The following is a 23,462-nucleotide window of genomic DNA, read 5'->3' on the forward strand; positions in this document are numbered from 1 at the left end:
TGAGTATGTCACAAATCTCTACATAATAGTAACTGAATTAGTGTCCACTATGAAACATAAATAAAAAGCACTATGAATAAATTAACAACTTTAATTACAAGAGCATGTATGTGTATATGTGATCGCTAGCTATGAAATATTTCTCATACAAGCAAGAGGCAATGGTTGGTGTGGACATGGGTTCCTGGACCCCCAGGATCAGGTGTTGCCTACATTTGTATGAAAAGATGCCTGGTTGAGAAGATGAAATTCAGCCCGTGCTCTAATCTCCAAGACTGTCAATCCTCTGCCTGGACAAAAGAGGGTACTTTTTAATTAGTTTGTCCAGATAGGCTGCCATAGGGTCCCTTTTCTCTACCCAGTACAAAGGCAACCTGAGCCAGCCCTGGGCCTGTTTAGTGACTGATTACAAGCGCTGACTCTAGAATCAGACCTGGGTGGATTCTCGCTCTGTTTGTGGCATCTGACAAGTTAACCTCACCTCTCTAAGCTTCAGTTTCTTTATCTATAAAGTAAAGATAACAGTATTTCTCCCCACAGGGTTGTGCTGACTCCCAAGTGCAATAGGACACCTTTACCTTCATAGACTTCTTAAAGCTGTAGTGAGGGGACAGGCCCTGGTCACTGGGCTCCAACTGTATCTTACAGAACATTATTTCCCGTTCAAATAGATAGATTTGCCTCTGGCTGGGCTTGAATCGAATTAAATCCTTCATCTTATAACGATCTTTGTGAACTGTCCAAACGTTGAAAGAACCATGCATCAACAACTTGCCGAATTTTCCAATATCATCCTTTGGGAAACATAGATACACACAAAAAGGAGCTATTAAATTACTTGATAAAACAGAAGCTGTCAAATTGCAGAGCACCCTTATTTGACGTTTACAATCTTACAATTGTCATTCAGGCTAATCTGTCACTTACCAAAACAACAATTTTATGAGCTTCAATCAGCATGGTGTCATTCAGTTAATAAGGAATAGTGCAGCAGTATAAGGTAATTAACATAAAGCATGTTAGAAATACTTTGAACTAAAAGTATTGGTACTCTGATATCTTTTTTTTTTTTTGGTACTCTAATATTTTTATCTTACAATTAATTTTAGCTAGCAGAATTCCATTTCCTTTTCTTTGTTTTTGATATGACACTACTTAATAAGGGCAAGATATTAATGTTTTAATTACGTTTGAGAAAGCCAGTATCTTTGCTGCAGTATAGATCTTTGGTAATCTGTGGGTTCCATCCTAATTCAGATGTATTTTAACATCTGCCTCAGCAACATGAGAACATAAGAACATGACATTTGTTCTGAAAGAGAAAGCTTAGGATGACCTAATCTTTATAACATTGTAAAGGAAATGGTAATTACATTCAACTCTGCATTTTGGGCTTCCCTAGTGGCTCAGTGGTAAAGAATCTGCCTGCCAATGCAGGAGATGCAAGTTCGATCCTTGGGTTGGGAAGACCTCCTGGAGTAGGAAATGGCAACCCAGTCCAGTATTCTGGCCTGGAGAATTCCATGGGCAGAGGAGCCTGGCAGGCTACAATCTGTGGGGTCGCAAAAGAGTTGGACACAACTTATTGACTAAACAACAACTGCATTTTTCAGAGTGAGTGAACAGTGTAAACTTAATCCCAAATGACAATTTTTTTTGTTTGTTTTTGGTCTAACCTTTTTGGTTCTAAGGCACACACTCACTATGATGCCTCTCCCTCCACCCTCAAATGTCTGGCTGAAAGTCCAAATGAGGTGATTCTGCCTTCTCTGAGCTCTCTCTAAAAGTAGCGGAGTGTGATGAGCTAGAAATGTGGTATTTATAAAAAACTGTATCACTAAAGTACATAATCAAGAATTTATTTTCCAGAATCAAAACACCAAAGGAAAAAATTATTTGAATCAGACCAAGACAGAGATATTTCCCTGTGTTATATCTAGCTAAGATAAATCCTCACAATTTAAAAGTCATTATTAGATATAATGTACATTACTACTACTACTACTAAGTCGCTTCAGTCGTGTCCGACTCTGTGCGACCCCATAGTACTCTTAAATGCAGAGTACATCATGTGAAATGCTGGGCTGGATGAATCACAAGCTGGAATCAAGATTGCCAGGAGAAATATCAATAACCTCAGATATGTCACTTTAACAGCAGAAAATGAAGAGGAACTAAAGAGCCTCTTAATGAAGGTGAAAGAGGAGAGCGAAAAAGCTGGCTTAAAATTCAACATTCAAAAAACGAAGATCATGACATCTGGTCCTATCATTTCATCACAAATAGATGGGGAAAATGTGGAAACAGTGTCAGATTTCATTTTCTTGGGCTCCAAAATCAATGCAGACAGTGATTACAGCCATGAAATTCAAAGATGCTTGCTTGTTGGAAGAATAGCTATGACAAACCTAGACAGTGTATTAAAAAGCAGACACATCATAGTCAAAGCTATGGTTTCTCCAGTAGTCATGGATGGATGTGAGAGTTGGACCATAAAGAAGGCTGAGTGCTGAAGAATTGATGCTTTTGAACTGTGGTGTTGGAAAAGACTCTTGAGAGTTCCTTGGACAGCAAGGGGATAAAACCAGTCAATCCTAAAGGAAATCAACTACAAATTTTCATTGGAAGGACTGGTGCTAAAGCTGAAGCTCCAATACTTTGGCTGGCCACTTGATGCAAAGAGCTGAATCATTGGAAAAGACCCTGATGCTGGGAAAGATTGAGGGCAAGAGGAGAAGGGGATGACAGAGGATGAGATGCTTGGATGGCATCACTGAGTCAATGGATAAGAGTTGGAGCAAATTTGGGGAGATAGTGAAGGACAGGGAAGGCTGGTATGCCGCAGTCCATGAGGTCATAAAGAGGTCATGTCTGACTTAGTGACTGAACAACAACAACATCATGTACCATTAAATAGGCATTAAAAGAATATTATGTACATTGAACTGTAAATACCTTTTTAAAATGACTGTATATCTGAAAGTCTAAATAAAAACCTCAAGGCAATAAATTCTAATCAGTTTCATGGTGTGTGTGTCATAATTTCAGTACTGTTTTCCTCTTTTTCTTTTATAAAATTTACATGTGGTAAATGTGGTGAGTGAAGTCCTCACTGAGGAGTAAAAACCCCAGTTACAAGGCCTTCTCTCCTAAAAGCATGATGTTCCTGTTGCAGGTTGCACAAACTCAGCTTGACCACGAACTAAGACAGGTGGGTAATGGGTTCATATGGATCTGTGAGAAGTTACTCACTCTATACACATACTTCCTGCACCCACTTAAATGTAACCACTCCAGCCCTCAGTGATTGCTGTCTTCTTTTATAACCATTTAATTTATATTACTCAGACATATCAGATCAGATCAGTCGCTCAGTCGTGTCCGACTCTTTGCGACCCCATGAATTGCAGCACGCCAGGCCTCCCTATCCATCACCAACTCCCGGAGTTCACTGAGACTCACGTCCATCGAGTCAGTGATGCCATCCAGCCATCTCATCCTCTGTCATCCCCTTCTCCTCCTGCCCTCAATCCCTCCCAGCATCACAGTCTTTTCCAATGAGTCAACTCTTCGCATGAGGTGGCCAAAGTACTGGAGTTTCAGCTTTAGCATCATTCCTTCCAAAGAAAGCCCAGGGCTGATCTCCTTCAGAATGGACTGGTTGATCTCCTTGCAGTCCAAGGGACTCTCAAGAGTCTTCTCCAACACCATAGTTCAAAAGCATCAATTCTTCGGCGCTCAGCCTTCTTCACAGTCCAACTCTCACACCCATACATGACCACAGGAAAAATCATAGCCTTGACTAGACGAAACTTTGTTGGCAAAGTAATGTCTCTGCTTCTGAATATGCTATCTAGGTTGGTCATAACTTTCCTTCCTCAGACATATAAAGTGCAGGAAATATATTTAGTCAAGGCTTGCAAAAGAAGGTGTTTAATATCTGCCACAGGAACAACTGTATTCAGTAGTTTCTATTTAAAAACTGATTTATACTCCATTTCATTTCAAAAATTAGATTAGTTCAGTTGCTCAGTTGTGTCCGACTCTCTGCAATCCCATGGACCGCAGCATGCCAGGCCTCCCTGTCCATCACCAATTCCCGGAGTTTACTCAAACTCATGTCCATGTCATGAGTCAGTGATGCCATCCAACCATCTCATCTTCTGTCGTCCCCTTCTCCTCCTGCTTTAAATCTTTCCCAGCATCAGGATTTTTTCAAATGAGTCAGTTCTTCGCATCAGGTGGCCAAAGTATTGGAGTTTCAGCTTCAGCATCAGTCCTTGCAATGAATATTCAGGACTGATTTCCTTTAGGATGGACAGTTTGATCTCCTTGCAGTCCAAGGGACTCTCAAGAGTCTTCTCCAACACCACAGTTCAAAAGCATCAATTCTTCGGCACTCAGTTTTGTTTATAGTCCAACTCTCACATTCATACATGACTATTGGAAAAAACATAGTTTTGACTAGATGGACGTTTGTTAGCAAAGTAATGTCTCTTCTTTTTAATATGCTGTCTAGGTTGGTCACAACTTTCCTGCCAAGGAAAAAGCATCTTTTAATTTCATGGCTGCAGTCACCATCTGCAGTGATTTTGGAGCCCAGAAAAATAAAATCTGTCACTGTTTCCATTGTTTCCCCATCTATTTGCCATGAAGTGATGGGATCAGATGCCATGATCTTAGTTTGCTGAAATTTGAGTTTTAAGTCAACTTTTTTACTCTCCTCTTTCACTGTTATCAACAGGCTCTTTAGTTGTTCACTTTCTGCCATAAGGGTGGTATCATCTGCACATCTGAGGTTACTGATATTTCTCCCAGCAATCTTGATTCCAGCTTGTGCTTTATCCAGCCCAGTGTTTCTCATGATGTACTCTGCATGTAAGCTAAATAAGCGGCCTTCACGTACTCCTTTCCCATTTGGAACCAGTCTGTTGTTCCATGTCCAGTTCTTATAAAATATATATTTTCTGTCTGTGTAAAATAAGGCAGACAGAAAATAACCAAGGAGATTAGGGTGAAGAAAAAAATAGAGCTTAAAACAATAAGATAAAGAAGATGTACATAAAACACATACAATAAAGCCATGTGAACCTGCTGCAGACTAGGCTCTGATCTACCAGGCAGTACACAAGGAAATATGGAGAGCTATACAGTTCATTATGTCTGAAGACTTACCCAAACCAGTTGTTCAGGAAAAGCACTGCTGCTGCTGCTGAAAAGCACTTCTAAGTCGCTTCAGTCGTGTCCGACTCCGTGAGACCCCATAGACGGCAGCCCACTAGGCTCCGCCATCCCTGGGATTCTCCAGGTAAGAACACTGGAGTGGGTTGCCATTTCCTTCTCCAATGCATGAAAGTGAAAAGTGAAAGTGAAGTCGCTCAGTCGTGTCTGACTCTTCGCGACTCCATGGACTGCAGCCTACCAGGCTCCTCCATCCATGGGATTTTCCAGACAAGAGTACTGGAGTGGGGTGCCATCGCCTTCTCCGCAGGAAAAGCATATCAACTTGTTAATAAGATATGAAAGAAATTTCTCCCATGGGTCTTCATTAAGGATCACTGCATCAAATGCTGAGCCCACTGCACTGAACCTGGACTTCCTGCACTGGGAGTGCAGAGCCCTACCCACTGGACCACCAGGGAAGTCCCGGCACAGCTTTTTGTTTTAAAATTAATTTATTTTAATGGGAGGCTAATTACTTTACAATATTGTGATGGCACTTGTCATACATCAACATGAATCAGCTATGGGTAAATATGTGTTCCCCCATCTTAACCCAGTCCCACCTACTTCTCCACCCCATTCCTCTGGGTTGCCCCGGAGTACCTATGGGTGCCCTGCTTTATGCTTCAAACTTGCACCGGTCATCTGTTTTACATATGGTAATACACATGTTTCAATGCTATTCTCTCAAATTATCCCGCCCTCACCTTCTCCCACAAAGTTCAAGTCTGTGTTTTACATCGTGTCTTTTTTGCTGCCTTGCATAAGGATTGTTGTTCAGTTCAGTACAGACGCTCAGTGTGTCTGATGCTTTGCAACCCCATGGACTGCAGCACACCAGGCCTCCCTGTCCATTGCCAACTCCCGGAGTTTCCTCAAACTCATGTCCATTGAGTTGCTGATGCCATCCAACCATCTCATCCTCTGTCGTCCCTTTCTCCTCCCCCTTCAATCTTTCCCAGCATCAGGGTCTTTTCAAATGAGTCAGTTCTTTGCATCTAGTCGCCAAAGTATTGAAGTTTCAGCTTCAGCAGCAGTCCTTCCAATGAATAGTCAGGACTGATTTCCTTTAGGATTGAATGGTTTGATCTCTGTGCAGTTCAAGGGAATCTCAAAAGTCCTATCCAACACCACAGTTCAAAAGCATCAGTTCTTCAGTACTTTCTTTCTTCAGCTTTTTTACAGTCTAACTCTCATATCCATATAAAACCACAGCTTTGACTAGATGGACATTTTTCAACAAAGTAATGTCTCTGCTTTTTAATATGCTCTCCAGGTTTGCCATAGCTTTTCTTTTAAGGAGCAAGCATCTTTTAATTTCATGGCTGCAGCCAACATCTGCAGTGATTTTGGAGCCCAGAAAAATAAAGTCTGTCACTGTTTCCACTGTTTCTCCATCTTTTTGCCATGAAGTAATGGGACCAGATGCCATGATCTTCGTTTTTTGAATGTTGAGTTTTAAGCCAGCTTTTTCACTCTCCTCTTTCACTTTCATCAAGAGACTCTTCAGTTCCTCTTCGCTTTCTGCCATAAGGGTGGTATCACCTGAGTATCTGAGATTATTGATATTTCTCCTGGCAATCTTGATTCCAGCTTGTGCTTCACCCAGTACAGCATTTCTCATGATGTACTTTGCATATAAGCTAAATAAGCAGTTTGACAATACACAGCCTTGACGTACTCCTTTCCCAATTTGGAACCAGTCTATTGTTCCATGTCCAGTTCTAACTGTTGCTTCTTGACCTGCATACAGATTTCTCAGGAGGCAGGTTAGGTGGTCTGGTATTCCCATCTCTTGAAGAATTTCCCAGTTTGTTGTGATCCACACAGTCAAAGGCTTTGGCATAGTCAATAAAGCAGAAATAGATGGTTCTCTGAAATTCTCTTGCTTTTTTGATGATCCTATGGATGTTGGCAATTTGATTTCTGGTTCCTCTGCCTTTTCTAAACCCTGCTTGAACATCTGGAAGCTCAGAGTTCACATACTGTTGAAGCCTGGCTTGGGAGAATTTTGAGCATTACTTTGCTAGTGTGTGAGATGAGTGGAATTGTGCAGAAGTTTGAACATTCTTTGGCATTGCCTTTCATTGGGATTGGAATGAGAACTGACCTTTTCCAGTCCTGTGGCCACTGTGAGTTTTCCGAATTTACTGGCATATTGGGTGCAGCACTTTCACAGCATCATCTTTCAGGATTTGAAATAGCTCAACTGGAATTCTATAACCTCCACTAGCTTTGTTTGTAGTGATGCTTCCTAAGGCTCACTTGACTTCACATTCCTGGATGTCTGGCTCTAGATGAGTGATCACACCATCGTTATTATCTGGGTCATGAAGATCTTTTTTGTATAGTTCTTCTGTGTATTCTTGCCACCTCTTCTTAATATCTTCTGCTTCTGTGAGGTCCATACCATTTCTGTCCTTTATTGTGTCCATCTTGGCATGAAACATTCCCTTGGTATCTCTAATTTTCTTGAAGAGATCTCTAGTCTTTCCCATTTTATTGTTTTCCTCTATTTCTTCGTATTGATCACTGAGGAAGGCTTTCTTATCTCTCCTTGCTATTCTTTGGAACTCTGCATTCAAATGGGTATATCTTTCCTTTTCTCTTTTGCCTTTCACTTCTCTTCTTTTCATAGCTATTTGTAAGGCCTCCTCAGACAACCATTTGGCCTTTTTGCATTTCTTTTCCTCAGTATGGTCTTGATTATGGCCTCCTATACAATGAACCTCTGTCCATAGTTCTTCAGGCACTCTGTCTATCAGATCTAATCCCTTGAATCTATTTCTCACTACCACTGTATAGCCATAAGAGATTTTATTTAGGTCATACCTAAATGGTCTAGTGGTTTTTCCTACTTTCTTCAATGTAAGTCTGAATTTGGCAATAAGGAGTTCATGAGCTGAGCCACAGTCAGCTCCCGGTCTTTTTTTTTTTTTTTTGCTGACTGTATAGAGCTTCTCCATCTTTGGCTGCAAATAATATAATCAATCTGATTTCAGTATTGACCATCTGGTGATGTCCATGTGTAAGGTCTTTACTTGTGTTGTTGGAAGAGGGTGCTTGCTGTGACCAGTGTGTTCTCTTGGCAAAACTTTGTTAGCCTTTACCCTGCTTCATTCTGTATTCCAAGGCCAAATTTGCCCTGGTATTTCTTGACTTCCTACTTTTGCATTCCAGTCCCCTATAATGAAAAGGACATATTTTTTGGGTGTTAGTTCTAGATGGTCTTATAGGTCTTCATAGAACCATTCAACTTCAGCTTCTTCAGCATTACTCTTTGGGGCATAGACTTGGATTACTGTGATATTGAGTGGTTTGCCTTGGAAATGAACAGAGATCATTCTGTCATTTTGGGGATTGCATCCAAGTACTGCATTTCAGACTCTTTTGTTGACTATGATGGCTACTCCATTTCTTCTAAGGGATTCTTGCCCACAGTAGTAGATACAATGGTCATCTGAGTTCAATTCACCCATTCTAGTCCATTTTAGTTCACTGATTCCTAAAATGTCAATGTTCACTCTTGCCATCTCCTGTTTGACCACTTCCAATTTGCCTTGAAATTAAAAGACGCTTACTCCTTGGAAGGAAAGTTATGACCAATCTAGATAGCATATTATAAAGCAGAGGCATTACTTTGCCAACAAAGGTCCGTCTAGTCAAGGCTATGGTTTTTCCAGTAGTCATGTATGGATCTGAGAGTTGGACTACAAAGAAAGCTGAGAGCCGAAGAATTGATGCTTTTGAACTGTGGTGTTGGAGAAGACTCTTGAGAGTCCCTTGGACTGCAAGGAGATCTAATCAGTCCATCCTAAAGCAGATCAGTCCTGGGTATTCATTGGTAGGACTGATGTTGAAGCTGAAACTCCAATACTTTGCCCACCTGATGCAAAGAGCTGACTCATTTGAAAAGACCCTAATGCTGGGAAAGATTGAGGGCAGGAGGAGAAGGGGATGACAGAGGATGAGCTGGTTGGATGGCATCACCGACTCAATGGACATGGGTTTGGGTGGACTCTGGGAGTTGGGATAGACAGGGAGGCCTGGCGTGCTGCAGTTCATGGGGTCACAAAGAGTTGGACACGACTGAGTGACTGAACTGAACTGAACTGAATTTGCCTTGATTCATGGACCTAACGTTCCAGGTTCCTATGCATTATTGCTCTTTATAGCATCGGACTTGACTTCCATCACCAGTCACATCCAAAACTGGGTGTTGTTTTTCTTTGGCTCTGTCTCTTTATTCTTTCTGGAGTTATTTCTCCACTGATCTCCAGTAGCATACTGGGCACCTACCAACCTGGGAAGTTCATCTATCAGTGTCCTATCTTTTAGCCTTTCATACTGTCCATGGGGTTCTCAAGGCAATAATTCCTGAAGTGGTTTGCCATTCCCTTCTCAAGTGGACCACGTTTTGTCAGAACTTTCCACCATTGGATCATCATTACCATCTTTCTAAATTCCATAGGGGATAGTGATATGCTTCTCGGAGTGACAATCCCACTGCCGAAGTTAAGCACTCAGTGGAGTTAATGCATGAGTGCTAAGTCGCTTCAGTCATATTCAACTCTTTCCGACCCTATGGACTATAGCCATCCAGTCTCCTCTGTCCATGAGATTTTCCAGGAAAGAATTCTGGAGTGGGTTGCCATGCCCTTTTCCAGGGGATTTTCCCAACCCAGGAATTGAACCCACATCTTCTGTGTCTCCTATATTGGCAGGCAGGTTCTTTACCACTAGCACCACCAGGAAGCCCTAAATTCCATTTATATGCATTAATATACAGCTTTGTGTTTTTCTTTCTGACTTACTTCACTCTGTATAATAGGCTCCAGTTTCATCCTGCTCATTAGAACTGACTCAAATGAGTTTCTTTTTATAGCTGAGTAATATTCCATTGTGTATATGTACCACAACTTCCTTATCCATTCGTCTGCTGATGGACATCTAGGTTGCTTCCATGTCCTAGCTATTGTAAACAGTGCCGCAATGAACACTGGGGTACATGTGTCTCTTTCAATTCTGGTTTCCTAGGGGTGTTTGCCCAGCAGTGGGATTGCTGGGTTGTATTGCAGTTCTAGTCCCAGTTTTTTTTTTTAAGGAATTCCACACTGTTCTTCATAGTGGCTGCACCAGTTTGCATTCCCACCAATAGTGTAAGAGGGTTCCCACTTCTCCACACCCTCTCAGGCATTTATTGTTTGTAGACTTTTTGATGACAGCCATTCTGACCGGTGTGAGATGATCCGTCATTGTGGTTTTGATTTGCATTTCTCTAATAATGAATGATGTTGAGCATCTTTTTATGTGCTTATTAGCCATTTTTATGTCTTCTTTGGAGAAATGTCTGTTTAGTTCTTTTGCCCACTTTTTGACTGGGTTGTTCATTTTTCTGTATGGAGTTGCATGAACTGCTTGTATATTTTGAAGTGTAATTCTTTGTCAATTGTTTCATTTGCTATTATTTTCTCCCATTCTGAAGGCTGTTTTTTCACCTTGCTTATAGTTTCCTTTGTTGTGCAAAAGATTTTAATTATGTACCATTTGTTTATTTTTGTTTTTATTTCCATTACCCTGGGAGGTGGGTCATAAGGGATCTTGCTGTGATTAATGTCAGAGAGTGTTCTGCCTATGTTTTCCTCTAAGAGTTTTATAGTTTCTGGTCTTACATTTAGATCTTTAATCCGTTTTTAGTTTGTTTTTGTGTATGGTGTTAGAAAGTGTTCTAGTTCCATTTTTTCACATGTGGTTGACCAGTTTTTCCAGCACCATTTGTTAAAGAGACTGTCTTTTCTCCATTGTATATTTTTACCATCTTTGTCAAACATAAGGTGTCCACAGGTGCATGGATTTAACTCTGGACTTTCTATTTTGTTCCATTGATCTATATTTCTGTCTCTGTGCCAGTACCATACTGTCTTGATGACTGTAGCTATGTAGTATAGTCTGAAGTCAGGTTGATTCCTCTAGTTCCATTATACTTTCTCAACATTGCTTTGGCTATTCAAGGTTTTTTTGTATTTCCATACAAATCATGAGACTGTTTGTTCTAGTTCTATGAAAAATACCATTGGTAGCTTGATAGGGATTGCACTGAATCTATAGATTCCTTTGGGTAGTATACTCATTTTCACTATATTGAGTCTTCTAATCCATGAACATGGTATATTTCTCCATCTATTTGTGTCCTCTTCGATTTCTTTCATCAGCATTTTATAGTTTTCTATATATAAATCTTTTGTTTCTTTAAGTAAATTTATTCCTAAGTATTTTATTCTTTTTGTTGCAATGGGGAATGGGATTGTTTCCTTAATATCTCTTTCTGTTTTTCCATTGTTAGTATATAGGAATGCAAGGGATTTCTGTGTACCAGTTTTATATCCTGCAACTTTACTATATTTATTGATTAGCTCTAGTGATTTTCTGGTGGTATCTTTAGGGTTTTCTATGTAGAGGATCACGTCATCTACAAACAATGAGAGTTTTACTTCTTTTCCAATCTGGATTCCTTTTACCATCACAGCTTTTAAAAGCAATTCTAAAAGAGGCCAGAAGAATGGGGAAGCAGGAAACAAACCCAGTTATACTCTCTGATGACCTGCAGAGGGTGGGTGATGTTAACTAAGGTATCTGCCAAGGCATGGGCTGTAGAGGTTGAAGAGGCCACCTTTGGCAGCAGTGTTTTTGTCCTTTACAATCTCTACACTTCTCATCCCTCCCACAGCCATGGTTGTGATTGAGCAAAGGATGTGAATCCAGAGATGGGCCAGTCCCTGACCACAGAGGCCTGGTGTAAAAAAGATGTGCCAGATGGCCAGTCTGATCCCTGTGAGAACTGAGGAGATCTGAGGGGGAAGCAGTAAGCAGCAGGAATTGTAACTGTGAGATGTGTTATGAGAGGGCTGGAGCTGGAATAAACGATAAGGAAAAAGAGGTATGGAGAAAGTAAGTCACCAGAAACTATGAGGAAGAGGAAAAGAGACTGATGAGGGGAAACCAGTCAGTGAGCAGTGAGAAGAGAGGACATACCTGGCATGTATAGGTAGAGCACACCGGTGAGAACCCCAGCTGATTTCCCAGGCCAAACCTCTAGAGTTGCTATGTGTCCTAGAATTGTCGAGTTCCCACATCCATGACCCCTTTCCTGTCATTGTTCTGACTCTTCTTGAGGCCATATGGTTGCCTTTTCTAGTTAGCCTGTCAGCCTGGAGTTAATAGAGGAAACTGCTGTGTTTTGGGGGATGACTTGGAAGAGATGGGCTGCATATCACTCAGGTAATCTTGCATCAACTTTCTCAGGACCACACTAGTGATGGGATCAGACATCTCAATGCTTGAGGCCCATCCTGTGGTGGCTGAGGGCATATGCTCTGTATAGCACTGATGAAGGACAGGTGTCCATATATTACCATCATGGACACATGCCTGTGTGGAGGCCCCCCACTTCCAAAGGGAAGAGGGTAGGAGGATTGCTCTCAACAGGACCAAGGATGACTTATTGCCATCTTTTCAACCATTTGTATCCTTTCTTTCCAATCAGACAAGAGTTGGTCCCAAGATCAGAGACCACATGCACAACTTCTTGTAGATATTTGTGCCCAAAAGTATTGAATCATTTATTGACAGTTAGTGAGGGCCTGGAGGGACATGAAACTAAATGCTCAGCACTGTGAGGAAGCCAATTCAGTGATGACCTTAAACTGCCTTGAACAGTATTTCCCCCAAAACTCACGTCCACCCAGGATCTCAGAATGTGACTTTATTTGGAAATATGCTCTTTGCAGATGTTGTTAGTTAAAATGAGGTCATACTGGATAAGGGTGGGCCCTAATCCAGTGACTGATGTCCTTATAAGAAAAGAAAACAGAGACACACACAAGAGAAGACAGGACGACAGGCAGAAACTGGAGTGATGCAGCTCTAAGTTAACAAAGTCAGAAGACCAGCAAGAAACAATTCTTTCCTAGAATCTCCAGAGGGAGCATGGGCCTACCAACACCTTGATTTTGGCATTCTTGCCTGCAGAACTGTGAGAGAAAAAATTTTTGTGTTTTTTCAGCCACCCAATTTGTGGTGGTTTGCTATGACAGTTTTAGGAAATAAATATAGCCCCAACCCATTTTTCTACTAGTGATGTAATGGTGTGACCCTCACTTTGGTGTGTTGATGAATCTGATGGGTGTGAGCTCAGAGATACAACACAGGGGCTCCCCCAAACAAATAAGCTAATGAAATGTCAGATGTCTCCTCCATATGGAAAATTATGGCAAAATAATCTAGTAAATGCTACCATTTTCTTATATGCAGAGTATATCATGCAAAATGCCAGGCTAGATAAAGAACAAAATGGAATCAAGATTGCTGGGAGAAATATCAATAACTTCAGATACGTAGATGATACCACCTTTATGGCAGAAAGTGAAGAAGAACTAAAGAGCCTCTTGATGAAAGTGAAGAGGAAAGTGAAAAAATTGGCTTAAAACTCAACACTCAGGAAACTAAGATCATGATATCTGGTCTCATCACTTCATGGCAAGTAGATGGGGAAACAATGGAAACAGTGAGAAACTTTATTTTGGGGAGCTCCAAAATCACTGCAGATGGTGACTGCAGCCATGAAATTAAAAGATACTTGCTCCTTGGAAGAAAACTATGACAAACCTAGATGGCATATTAAAAAGCAGAGGCATTACTTTGCTGGTAAAGGTCCATCTAGTCAAAGCTATGGTTCTTCCAGTAGTCATGTATGGATGTGAGAGTTGGACTATAAAGAAAGCTGAGAGCTGAAGAATTGATGCTTTTGGACTGTGGTGTTGGAGAAGACTCTTGAGAGTCCCTTGGTCTGCAAGGAGATCCAATCAGTCCATCCTAAAGGAGATCAGTCTTGAGTGTTCATTGGAAGGACTGATGTTGAAGCTGAAACTCCAATACTTTGGCCACCTGATGTGAAGAGCTGACTCATTTGAAAAGACCCTGATGCTGGGAAAGATTGAGGGCAGGAGGGGAAGGGGACGACAGAGGATGAGATGGTTGGATGGCATCACCGACTCAATAGACATGAGTTTGAGCAAGCTTCGGCAGTTGGTGATGGACAGGGAAATCTGGCATGCTGCAGTCCATGGGATCGCAAAGAGTCAGACACAACTGAGCGACTGAACTGAACTGAACCATTTTCACATGTGGACATTTTGTAGGTAAGAGCTCTGATGTAAGAATTTAAAATATGCCTATATCAACCAAGGGGCTTCCCAGGTGGTGCTAGGGGTGAAGAAGTTGCCTGCCAATACAGGCGATATAAGAGACATAGGTTTGATTTCTGGGTCAGGAAGATCCCCTGGAGGAGGACATGGCAATCCATTCCAGTATTCTTGCCTGGAGAATCCCATGGACAAAGGAGCCTGATGGGCTACATACAGTCCATGGGGTTGCAAAGAGTTGGACATGACTGAAGCGATTTGTCACAGCAAAGCACAGGGCATATCAACCAAATGCAGAATTTGGCTGAGAGTGTGAATGTAGGGAAGAGCCCTCTTTTCAGTGGTCAGGTTTTCACTCCTGGCAACAACAGCTAAAGGGACAGAGCTATGTATTTTTGCGCAAAGAGGCAGGAAACATCTGGATAAATGAATTAGCACAAAGCTTGATCCAGCAATGAAAAGCAGAAGCTGTGGGACACAGGGGCCTGCGATTACAATTGCCAGAAGCAAAGGGGTTCCTTCCTTTCCAGCCTGATTAAAGACCCAAATAAGTCAGCACTGGGTTCTATATTCAGCATCTACCACCACCCAGGCATGGTGCTGGGTGCCTTATGATTTAATATAGTCACATTTGAAATTCTTACATCAGAGGTCTGACTTACAAAATGCCCACATATGAAAATGGCAGCATTTACTAGATTTTTTAGGCCATTGTTTTTCATATGGAGGAGACCATCTGACATTAATTAATTCTCATTTATTCCTCACAATCACCCTTTAACATAGGTGTTGTGAGAAGCCCAAGGCAATTCTGCTGAGTCATCAAGATTATTTACTCACCCTTATTTCTGCAGCCAACACTATGGCAAAGAAAGCAGGAGCTAAAATAGAAAATAAAATACCTGGCCCTGGCCCACAGTGAATTTGTAATAAAAATAATTCCTTTGTTGAATAACATAAATTTGTTCCAGAAAATAAAAATATTTCATTCAACCATTACTATTCAACTTTGGAACTTGTTCCTGGCAAGTCAGAATTTAAAAGAACTCAAAATACATCTATATTTTATGCATTGGACTAAACAGGGGGAATTTTTTTTTATCTTTTTTTGCAAGGAGAGAGAAGTAAATGACATCTCAGTGTTCCACAAAACAAACTTTCTTTAAAACTTTTTAAAGCTTCTGTGATTAAATTAAACCAAAAACTGAGTGTACACAAAAGGGAAAAAATGTAAATATCAGAAGGATATTTTTTAAGTTGTTTTAATTATGAACTCACCCACCAACTTCCATTTCTTTCCTTCACAATCAAATTAATATTGGATGTCAAGTAGGGAAACTAAGAAGTTAAGGTCTGAATTTATCTCTCCCTACAACACGTGGCTGTAAGTATCTTGTAATAAAGTTCTATGAAGCTGATGCAAAGAATCTCAAAATCACTAGATCTGAGTTAATAGTACTTGAGTTGTTAGTAAACTCTAAACAGAATCAGACAAAGAATATGTTGAGAGGTTGGCACCCGGGATAGGGAGCGAAGAGATCAAAGAAATAGTCCTAGCTGATAACCACATGATTGGGGTGAGTTAACTCTTCTTTTCATGGACCTGTTCCTGAATCAGAAAGCTGAAAAATCCAATGTCTGCTCTTCCATAACTCAATAGGATTATATAAAACTGTCAGGATACATTACTTAATATACTAGATGTAAAGGAAGTTAAAGTCTTAGTGAGAAAGAAACCATAGAGTGTATGTTCTGAGGACACATGGGGAAGAAAAGTACTTTGCACTGGTGTTAAAAAATCTCTAAAATTCTATAAACTCATTCATCTTATTTGGTAACCAGTTTGGAGTGAAATCAGAGTAGATTGCTATTTACTCACATTTTAATCATTCTTTTCTCATAACTTCCTCTTTGTATGTTACTTACACTCAGAATAATAGCTGGGAGTTTCCTGCCCTGAGTACAGGTTTCAGGATATTCTTTTGATTCAGGAAAATGGATGTAATATGGTTAGCTGACATGTGTTCAAAGATAAAAAGAAGAACAGAAAGATGTTCCAAATGATTAAACAAGTTGCTTTCTTGACTTTCCTTAGCCAAAGAAGGAAACAGTTATCAAGAAAACAATCCCCTCTGCCCCACACCGCATGGTTCATGAATACCCTCTTAAATCATGCATCAGTAGTAAGCAGAGAGTGTTTTGGAGTCCCAGGGGACAGTAACAGCATTGTTACCCAGATCTCAGCAAACCCAGTGTAGCCATTTCTGAGATGCTGGCCAGAGAAAATCCAGGAGGGAGGGAAATACAAAATTATAGGAATTTTTTTGGTCCTAATTAATTTGCTTGGTTTGATTTCTGACAAGGAAAGAAATAAAAGGGTCATTTCATCTATCCAGACCTCAATAAATAGAATTTTAAATCCAGGTAAAAATGAAAGGGAAGAAAAGAGAAGGAAAGTATCTGAAATATAATTCTTTGAATACTTGATCCCCATGTGAGAGGCAGAATAATAGCCTCCCAAAGATGCCTGTGTCCTAATCCCTGGAGACTGAGAATATGTTAAGTTACATGACAAGTTAATTAAGATTGTTAATTGGCTGAATTTGAGATATGGAGGTTATCATAGATTAACCAGTTAGGCCCAATGTAATCACAAGAGTCCTTAAAAGTGGAAGAAGTATAGATGATCTTATTTGCAAAGCAGATAGAGACACAGACATAGAGAATAAATGTATGGACAGCAAGGGGAAAGGGGGGGAGGAATTGGGAGATTGTGAATGACACATATACACTGTTGATACTATGTATAAAATAGATAACTAATGAGAACCTACGGAACACCTCAGGGAACTCTACTCAATGCTCTGTGGTAACCTAAAAAGGAAGGAAACACCACAAAGGGGATATATGTATATGTGTGGGCTTCCTAGGTGGTTCAGTGGTAAAGAATCCTGCCAAGCAGGAGACACCGGTTTGATCCCTGGGTCAAGAAGATCCCCTGGAAAAGGAAATGGCAACCCACTCCAGTATTCTTACCTGGGAAATCCCATTAACAGAGGAGCCTGGTGGGCTACAGTCCATGAGGTTGCAAAAGGGTAAGACACGACTTAGCAACTAAACAATGACATGTATACATATAGCTAATTTCACTTTGCTATACAGCAGAAACTAACACACATTGTGAAACAATTATACTCCAATAGGGAAGAGAAATAGAAGAGATGGTCTGAGTGATGTGAAGTGAGAAGAACTCAACACACTGTTGCTGGTATTTAAGATGGAGAAAGATATCATGAGTGGAAGAATGTGGGTGGCCCTTGTAAACTGGAAAAGGCAGTGAAATATTCTCTCCAAAGGCCTCCAGAAAGAAAGGCAGACACCTTGATTTTAGCCTGGTGAGACTATGTTCTACTTCTGACCTATAGAACTATAAGATAATAAATTTGTGCTATTCTAAGCTGCCAAGCTTGTGATAATTTGTTATGACAATGACAGCAAATACATCTGAGTCAAAATCTAGAGTACTTCACAGCAAAAACAAGCTGTATATTAATTATGTCCCAGGCCCAGTGAGATCACACAGTCTTAGAGGACAGTTTGCCTGGAATGCCTGGGTCTGGCCTGCTTGGGATTAACTCTAATGCCAGAGTTGAGATGACCCAGTCCCCAGCACTCCCTCTTTTGGTATTTTTCTTTAAGCACATGGATTAAGGAATATACAATATATGCTTGTTGGACCTCTTCTTGGATCTGTGATGTAAAATGAGGTTAGACGTTCACTCAGGATCCATTTTCAAAGTAATTTTCACAGAGAAAATAAAGCTAAAGAAGGAAAATCTCTTGATATTTTAATGGTGCCATGAGTGAGAAAATAAATAACTCCTTTAGCACTTTCTTCTGCCCAATATGCTCTGCTCCCTGAGTTCTTGCTTTTTCCAGAGTGTGGATCAGTTTCAACATTTGGGACCCCAAGAATCACAACCCAAGGTTCCTAAAAATGCAGAGGTGCTGCTTGGAATCCCATAGCACACGTGTGCTGACCAATTTAGGTCACTTTGCCCAGAGTCAAATTCCTTCCCCACAGATCAGTTCTCTAACTTTGCCACAGTACCTCCTACCCTTGTAGGATTGTGTCTGCCTTTGGTTAAAATGTCCCAACACTTGCTACAGAACATACCGGACATCCAGTGACTGCTGCCAGGTCCATGGCCAACTCACAGGACTTGATCAAATCCTCCATCATGGCCAAAGCCTGTTGTAGGTCAGCTAAGAAGGTTGAATCCTTGGTCCTCTTTGGCCCATTCTGTGGAAACCAAATGCCTTGTTGGAAATCAAAAGGTAAACCATCTACCAAGTAAAGAAATAAAACAGGACAGAGATAAGGAGTTGTGGATCTAGCCAGCAGGAGTGACTGAGAAGGTAGCTATATCAACCTGTTTCCTTGCTCCCAAAGGTGGCTAAGGATATTTGCTGGTTTAACTATATCTCACACACACACACACACAAGCAAAATCACTGACTACATTTTCTGCACACTATACTAATGAAGAATGAAGTTCATAAAATCATGGACACCATATTCTGGATATTTAAGAGATATCCTGAGTTTTTGTAAAGCATGAAAACTGCAGCCCTTCAAAAAGGCTGCTCTCCCTTTTACTTCCCTATCCCTCAGGGCCTATTGAAAAGTACAGCTTGAGTATCATATTCCTGTATTTAATGTGATAGTCTTTACCTACGGATAAAATCATGCTTAAAACCATTCCAGAGGAGGATATTTGTAAACTATAGAGGCAAAGAATAGGCTGCCATGTGGAGGTTTACTAATGATTTACGTGTAAACACCACAATGGCAGCATTTGCCACACTGAATCTCCCCATTTTCTGTCACTATTAAAGATGCCAAAGAGGTAAGCCAATGTGATCTGTATCTTCCAAACAGGATGAAGACCCAGAATTAAGGAGAAAAAGCTAATTTAAGAGACCAACGAACATTCCAATGATTACTATTGTGACACTTAGGACATGTTAGGGATGGTTGTTTCAGTTTGAAAGTCTTTCGCTTAGGATTTCTATATTTTATTCCCCTGCCACCTAGACAGCATATTTATCTGTTTTCTGGTAAACACAAACAGAAAGACTTTGTTTTTTTGCATTTTTAAAAAAACACAACAATTTCCACAAGAAAGATTAGAGAGCTCTTTGCTGCTCCCCACATACAGCCCGCTTCTTCTTGTCCTCTCCTGTAAGACATAAGCAAAAGTTTGTGTGTTTTTTAAATCTCTGCTTAAACACTGAAGATTAGCATCTTTGAATCAGAGATATGAATGACAGGGCTGATGAATGGAGTGGAGCATGCTGCCTCCACTGAACAACATGTCATAGATTCTTATTTTCTTACTCATGGTAAATACACTCCAGGTCCTGGTGAAAAACAACAGACTCTCACCTGAGTTTATGTCATTAACAAAGGATTAAAAGTGCTTACACCAGGCATCTCCCTCTTTACTAAATACTTGAAACTCAAATTACTTTCAGAGACTCAATGGCTCCTAGTCTCTCTCCTTCCCACTAACCCTTCTCCCACAAGCAAGATGGGGGGCTAGTTTTGTGTGATGTAGGACTCTTCCAGTTCCAGTTCAGTCGCTCAGTCGTGTCCGACTCTTTGCGACCCCGTGAATCGCAGCATGCCAGGCCTCCCTGTCCATCACCAATTCCTGGAGTTTACTCAAACTCATGTCCATCAAGTCGATGATTCCATCCAGCCATCTCATCCTCTGTCGTCCCCTTCTCCTCCTGCCCCCAATCCCTCCCAGCATCAGAGTCTTCTCCAGTGAGTCAACCCTTCGCATGAGGTGGCCAAAGTATTGGAGTTTCAGCTTTAGCATCATTCCTTCCAATGAACACCCAGGACTGATCTCCTTCAGAATGGACTGGTTGGATCTCCTTGCAGTCCAAGGGACTCTCAAGAGTCTTCTCCAACACCACAGTTCAAAAGCATCAATTCTTTGGCTCTCAGCTTTCTTCACAGTCCAACTCTCACATCCATACATGACCACTGGAAAAAGCATAGCCTTGACTAGACGGACCTTTGTTGGCAAAGTAATGTCTCTGCTTTTCAATATGCTATCTAGGTTGGTCATAACTTTCCTTCCAAGGATTATGTGTCTTTTAATTTCATGGCTGCAGTCACCATCTGTAGTGATTTTGGAGCCCAGAAAAATAAAGTCTGACACTGTTTCCACTGTTTCTCCATCTATTTGCCATGAAGTGATGGGACCAGATGCCATGATCTTTGTTTTCTGAATGTTGAGCTTTAAGCCAACTTTTTCACTCTCCACTTTCACTTTCATCAAGAGGCTTTTCAGTCCCTCTTCACTCTGCCATAAGGGTGGTGTCATCTGCATATCTGAGGTTATTGATATTTCTCCTGGCAATCTCGACTCCAGCTTGTGCGTCTTCCAGCCTAGCGTTTCTCATGATGTACTCTGCTATAAGTTAAATAAGCAGGGTGACAATATACAGCCTTGACGTACTCCTTTTCCTATTTGGAACCAGTCTGTTGTTCCATGTCCAGTTCTAACTGTTGCTTCCTGACCTGCATATAGGTTTCTCAAGAGGTAGGTCAGGTGGTCTGGTATTCCCATCTCTTGAAGAATTTTCCACAGTTTATTGTGATCCACACAGTCAAAGGCTTTGGCATAGTCAATAAAGGACTCTTACAAATGTTATTAATCCTCTTTAAGTTCTTACTGACATTATTGAAAGTGAAAGTGAAGTTGCTCAGTCTGTCCAACTCTTTGCGACCCCATGGACTGTAGCCCACCAGGCTCCTCCATCCATAGAATTTTCTAGGCAAGAGTACTGGAGTGGGTTGCCATTTCCTTCTCCAGGGGATCTTCCCAACCCAGGGATTGAATCCCGGTCTCCTGCATTGTGGGCAGATGCTTTACTGTAACCCAGGCTAGCTCTACTTGCTCCAGGCTATAAAATATTACCTATCACTTGGGCTTCTTTTAATCTTAAGCCATCCCCACAACACCTTTTGACCAGGGAGGGCATGGAAACGACCACTCCTTGAGACACAGGCCTCATGTTTTTCTTTTTATATCAGAATTTCATACTAGGGGAAAACCAAACAAACAAAAAAAAACACTTGCAAACCACAAGTTTCTTCCCATACTGTGTGACCATCACTTCTTACAAGAGAAACTTGGTTGTCTTAGAATTCACAGACACACACACACACACACACACACACATTTGGAAGGGAATTGGGCATAATGTATATAGATTTACTAAGGAGTACAAAGAGGTAAATATAAATCATTCATAATCCTACCATTCAGGAAAACAACTGTAGGATTTTATTTTATTTATTTATTTATTTATTTTTTAATTGGAGGATAATTAATTTACAGTATTGTGATGGTTTCTGCCATACATCAGCATGAATCAGCCATAGGTATACATATGTCCCCTCCCTGTTGAACCTCCCTCACACCCCATCCCACCTCTTTTGGCAGGAATCCAAATTGATACATCCACTATGGAGAACAGTATGGAGATTTCTTAAAAAATTAGGAATAAAACTACCATATGACCCAACAATCCCACTACTGGGCATATACCATTAAAAAAACCATAATTGAAAAGGACATATGCACCCCAGTGTTCATTACAGCACTATTTACAATACCCAGTACATGGAATTTCATTATATTTACTTCCAGGCTTTTACGTATGCATTTCACACTTTCACTTACTTTTGTATTCCTGTGAAACATTTTTATGTGGAAGGAAGAAAGTATATTACCACTCTTGCTATTACAAATCCCCCCCCCCCAAAAAAACCCAAATCCCCACTTTTAAATTGTCTTTAGTTTTTTTGTTTTTTCCTGACTATGAATTATGGGATGAATATTATTTTAGAAAATTTACACAATAAAGATCATACACTAAGAAAACAAAATCACCATAAGTCCTTCCATGTATAGACAAACACCATTAGCTTCCCTGGTAGCTCAGACCATAAAGAATATGCCTACATTGTGGGAGACCAGGGTTTGATTCCCAGTTCAGGAAGATGCCCTGGAGGAAGGAATGCAACCCACTCCAGTATTCTTGCCTGGAGAATTCTATGGACAGAGGAGCCTGGAAGGCGATAGTCCATGGGGGTCACGAACAGACATGACTGAGCGACTAACATTCACTTCATTAGCAGTTAGTAAATAAAATAATATTTAATTTCCAGTACCTTAGCCGAACCTCCTTCTAGATCACTTGGGTCCATCTCCAAATCCTCAGGAGACTCAAAATCCAGCAGCCCCTGTATTAACCCAAAAGCCTTATTGAAAATCAAAAAGTCAAATGCTAACTTAATCTATTGTGCAAACAATCTCCAGCCAATGCTAAACTGAGGATGTATATAAATTTGTCTGTTTGTCACAAGTAAGAGGGAAAAAGTAAATGGAATATTCAGCACAAAGTTCCTTCCACAAACATAGAATCACATTGGACACAGTATTTTGCAGCCTGCTTTTTTTCAGCAACTTATTATGAACATTTTCCCACACCAATATACTTTTTTTTATACATGTTTTTAAATTGTGGCAGAGTATTGCATACTATGGGCTTCTCAGGTGGCGCTAGTGGTAAAAACACACCTGCCAATGCAAGAGATACAAGAGACTTAGGTTTGACCCCTGGTTGGGAAGATCCCCTGGAGTAGGAAATGGCAACCTGTTTTGATAATCTTGCCTGGCATTTTCATGGACAGAGGAGCCTGGTGGGCTACAGTTCTTGGAGTCACAGAGTCAGACACCACTGAGCGACTGAGCACAAGCAGAAAGGATTGCATGCTATAGCTAAATCATAATTGATTAATTCCCCTCTACTGTTAAATATTTATGTTAAATAATTTTTTACTACAATAACAGTCTTTATACACTTTTCTTAAGGATAAATACCTAGAAGTTGAATTGTTAATGTTAAGAGTTGTGATACATGTTTCCAAGTTCTTTAGAGAAGGACTATGTC

General features: G+C 40.7%; 1 protein-coding gene across 7 annotated transcripts in view; it reads right to left on the reverse strand.

Moving 5' to 3' along the window:
- Positions 1-23,462, reverse strand: part of MCF2L2 (MCF.2 cell line derived transforming sequence-like 2) — a 259,999-nt gene that overhangs the window by 29,145 nt on the left and 207,392 nt on the right. For all 7 annotated transcript variants that reach the window (XR_015162240.1, XM_086395932.1, XM_086395898.1 and 4 more), the window contains 3 exons: positions 22,681-22,752; positions 18,601-18,726; positions 579-794 (listed from right to left, as the gene is read on the reverse strand). Coding sequence is in view for 6 of the 7 variants with exons in the window: in XM_086395932.1 (XP_086252058.1) it covers positions 579-794; positions 18,601-18,726; positions 22,681-22,752 (414 nt within the window). In the remaining variant the exon portion in view is untranslated. The remainder of the gene's footprint in view (positions 1-578; positions 795-18,600; positions 18,727-22,680; positions 22,753-23,462) is intronic.

Source organism: Bos grunniens, chromosome 1 (genome assembly GCF_055505025.1).
Source record: "Bos grunniens cultivar Pamir isolate PY7600 chromosome 1, Bosgru_T2T1.0, whole genome shotgun sequence".
NCBI lineage: Eukaryota > Metazoa > Chordata > Mammalia > Artiodactyla > Bovidae > Bos > Bos grunniens.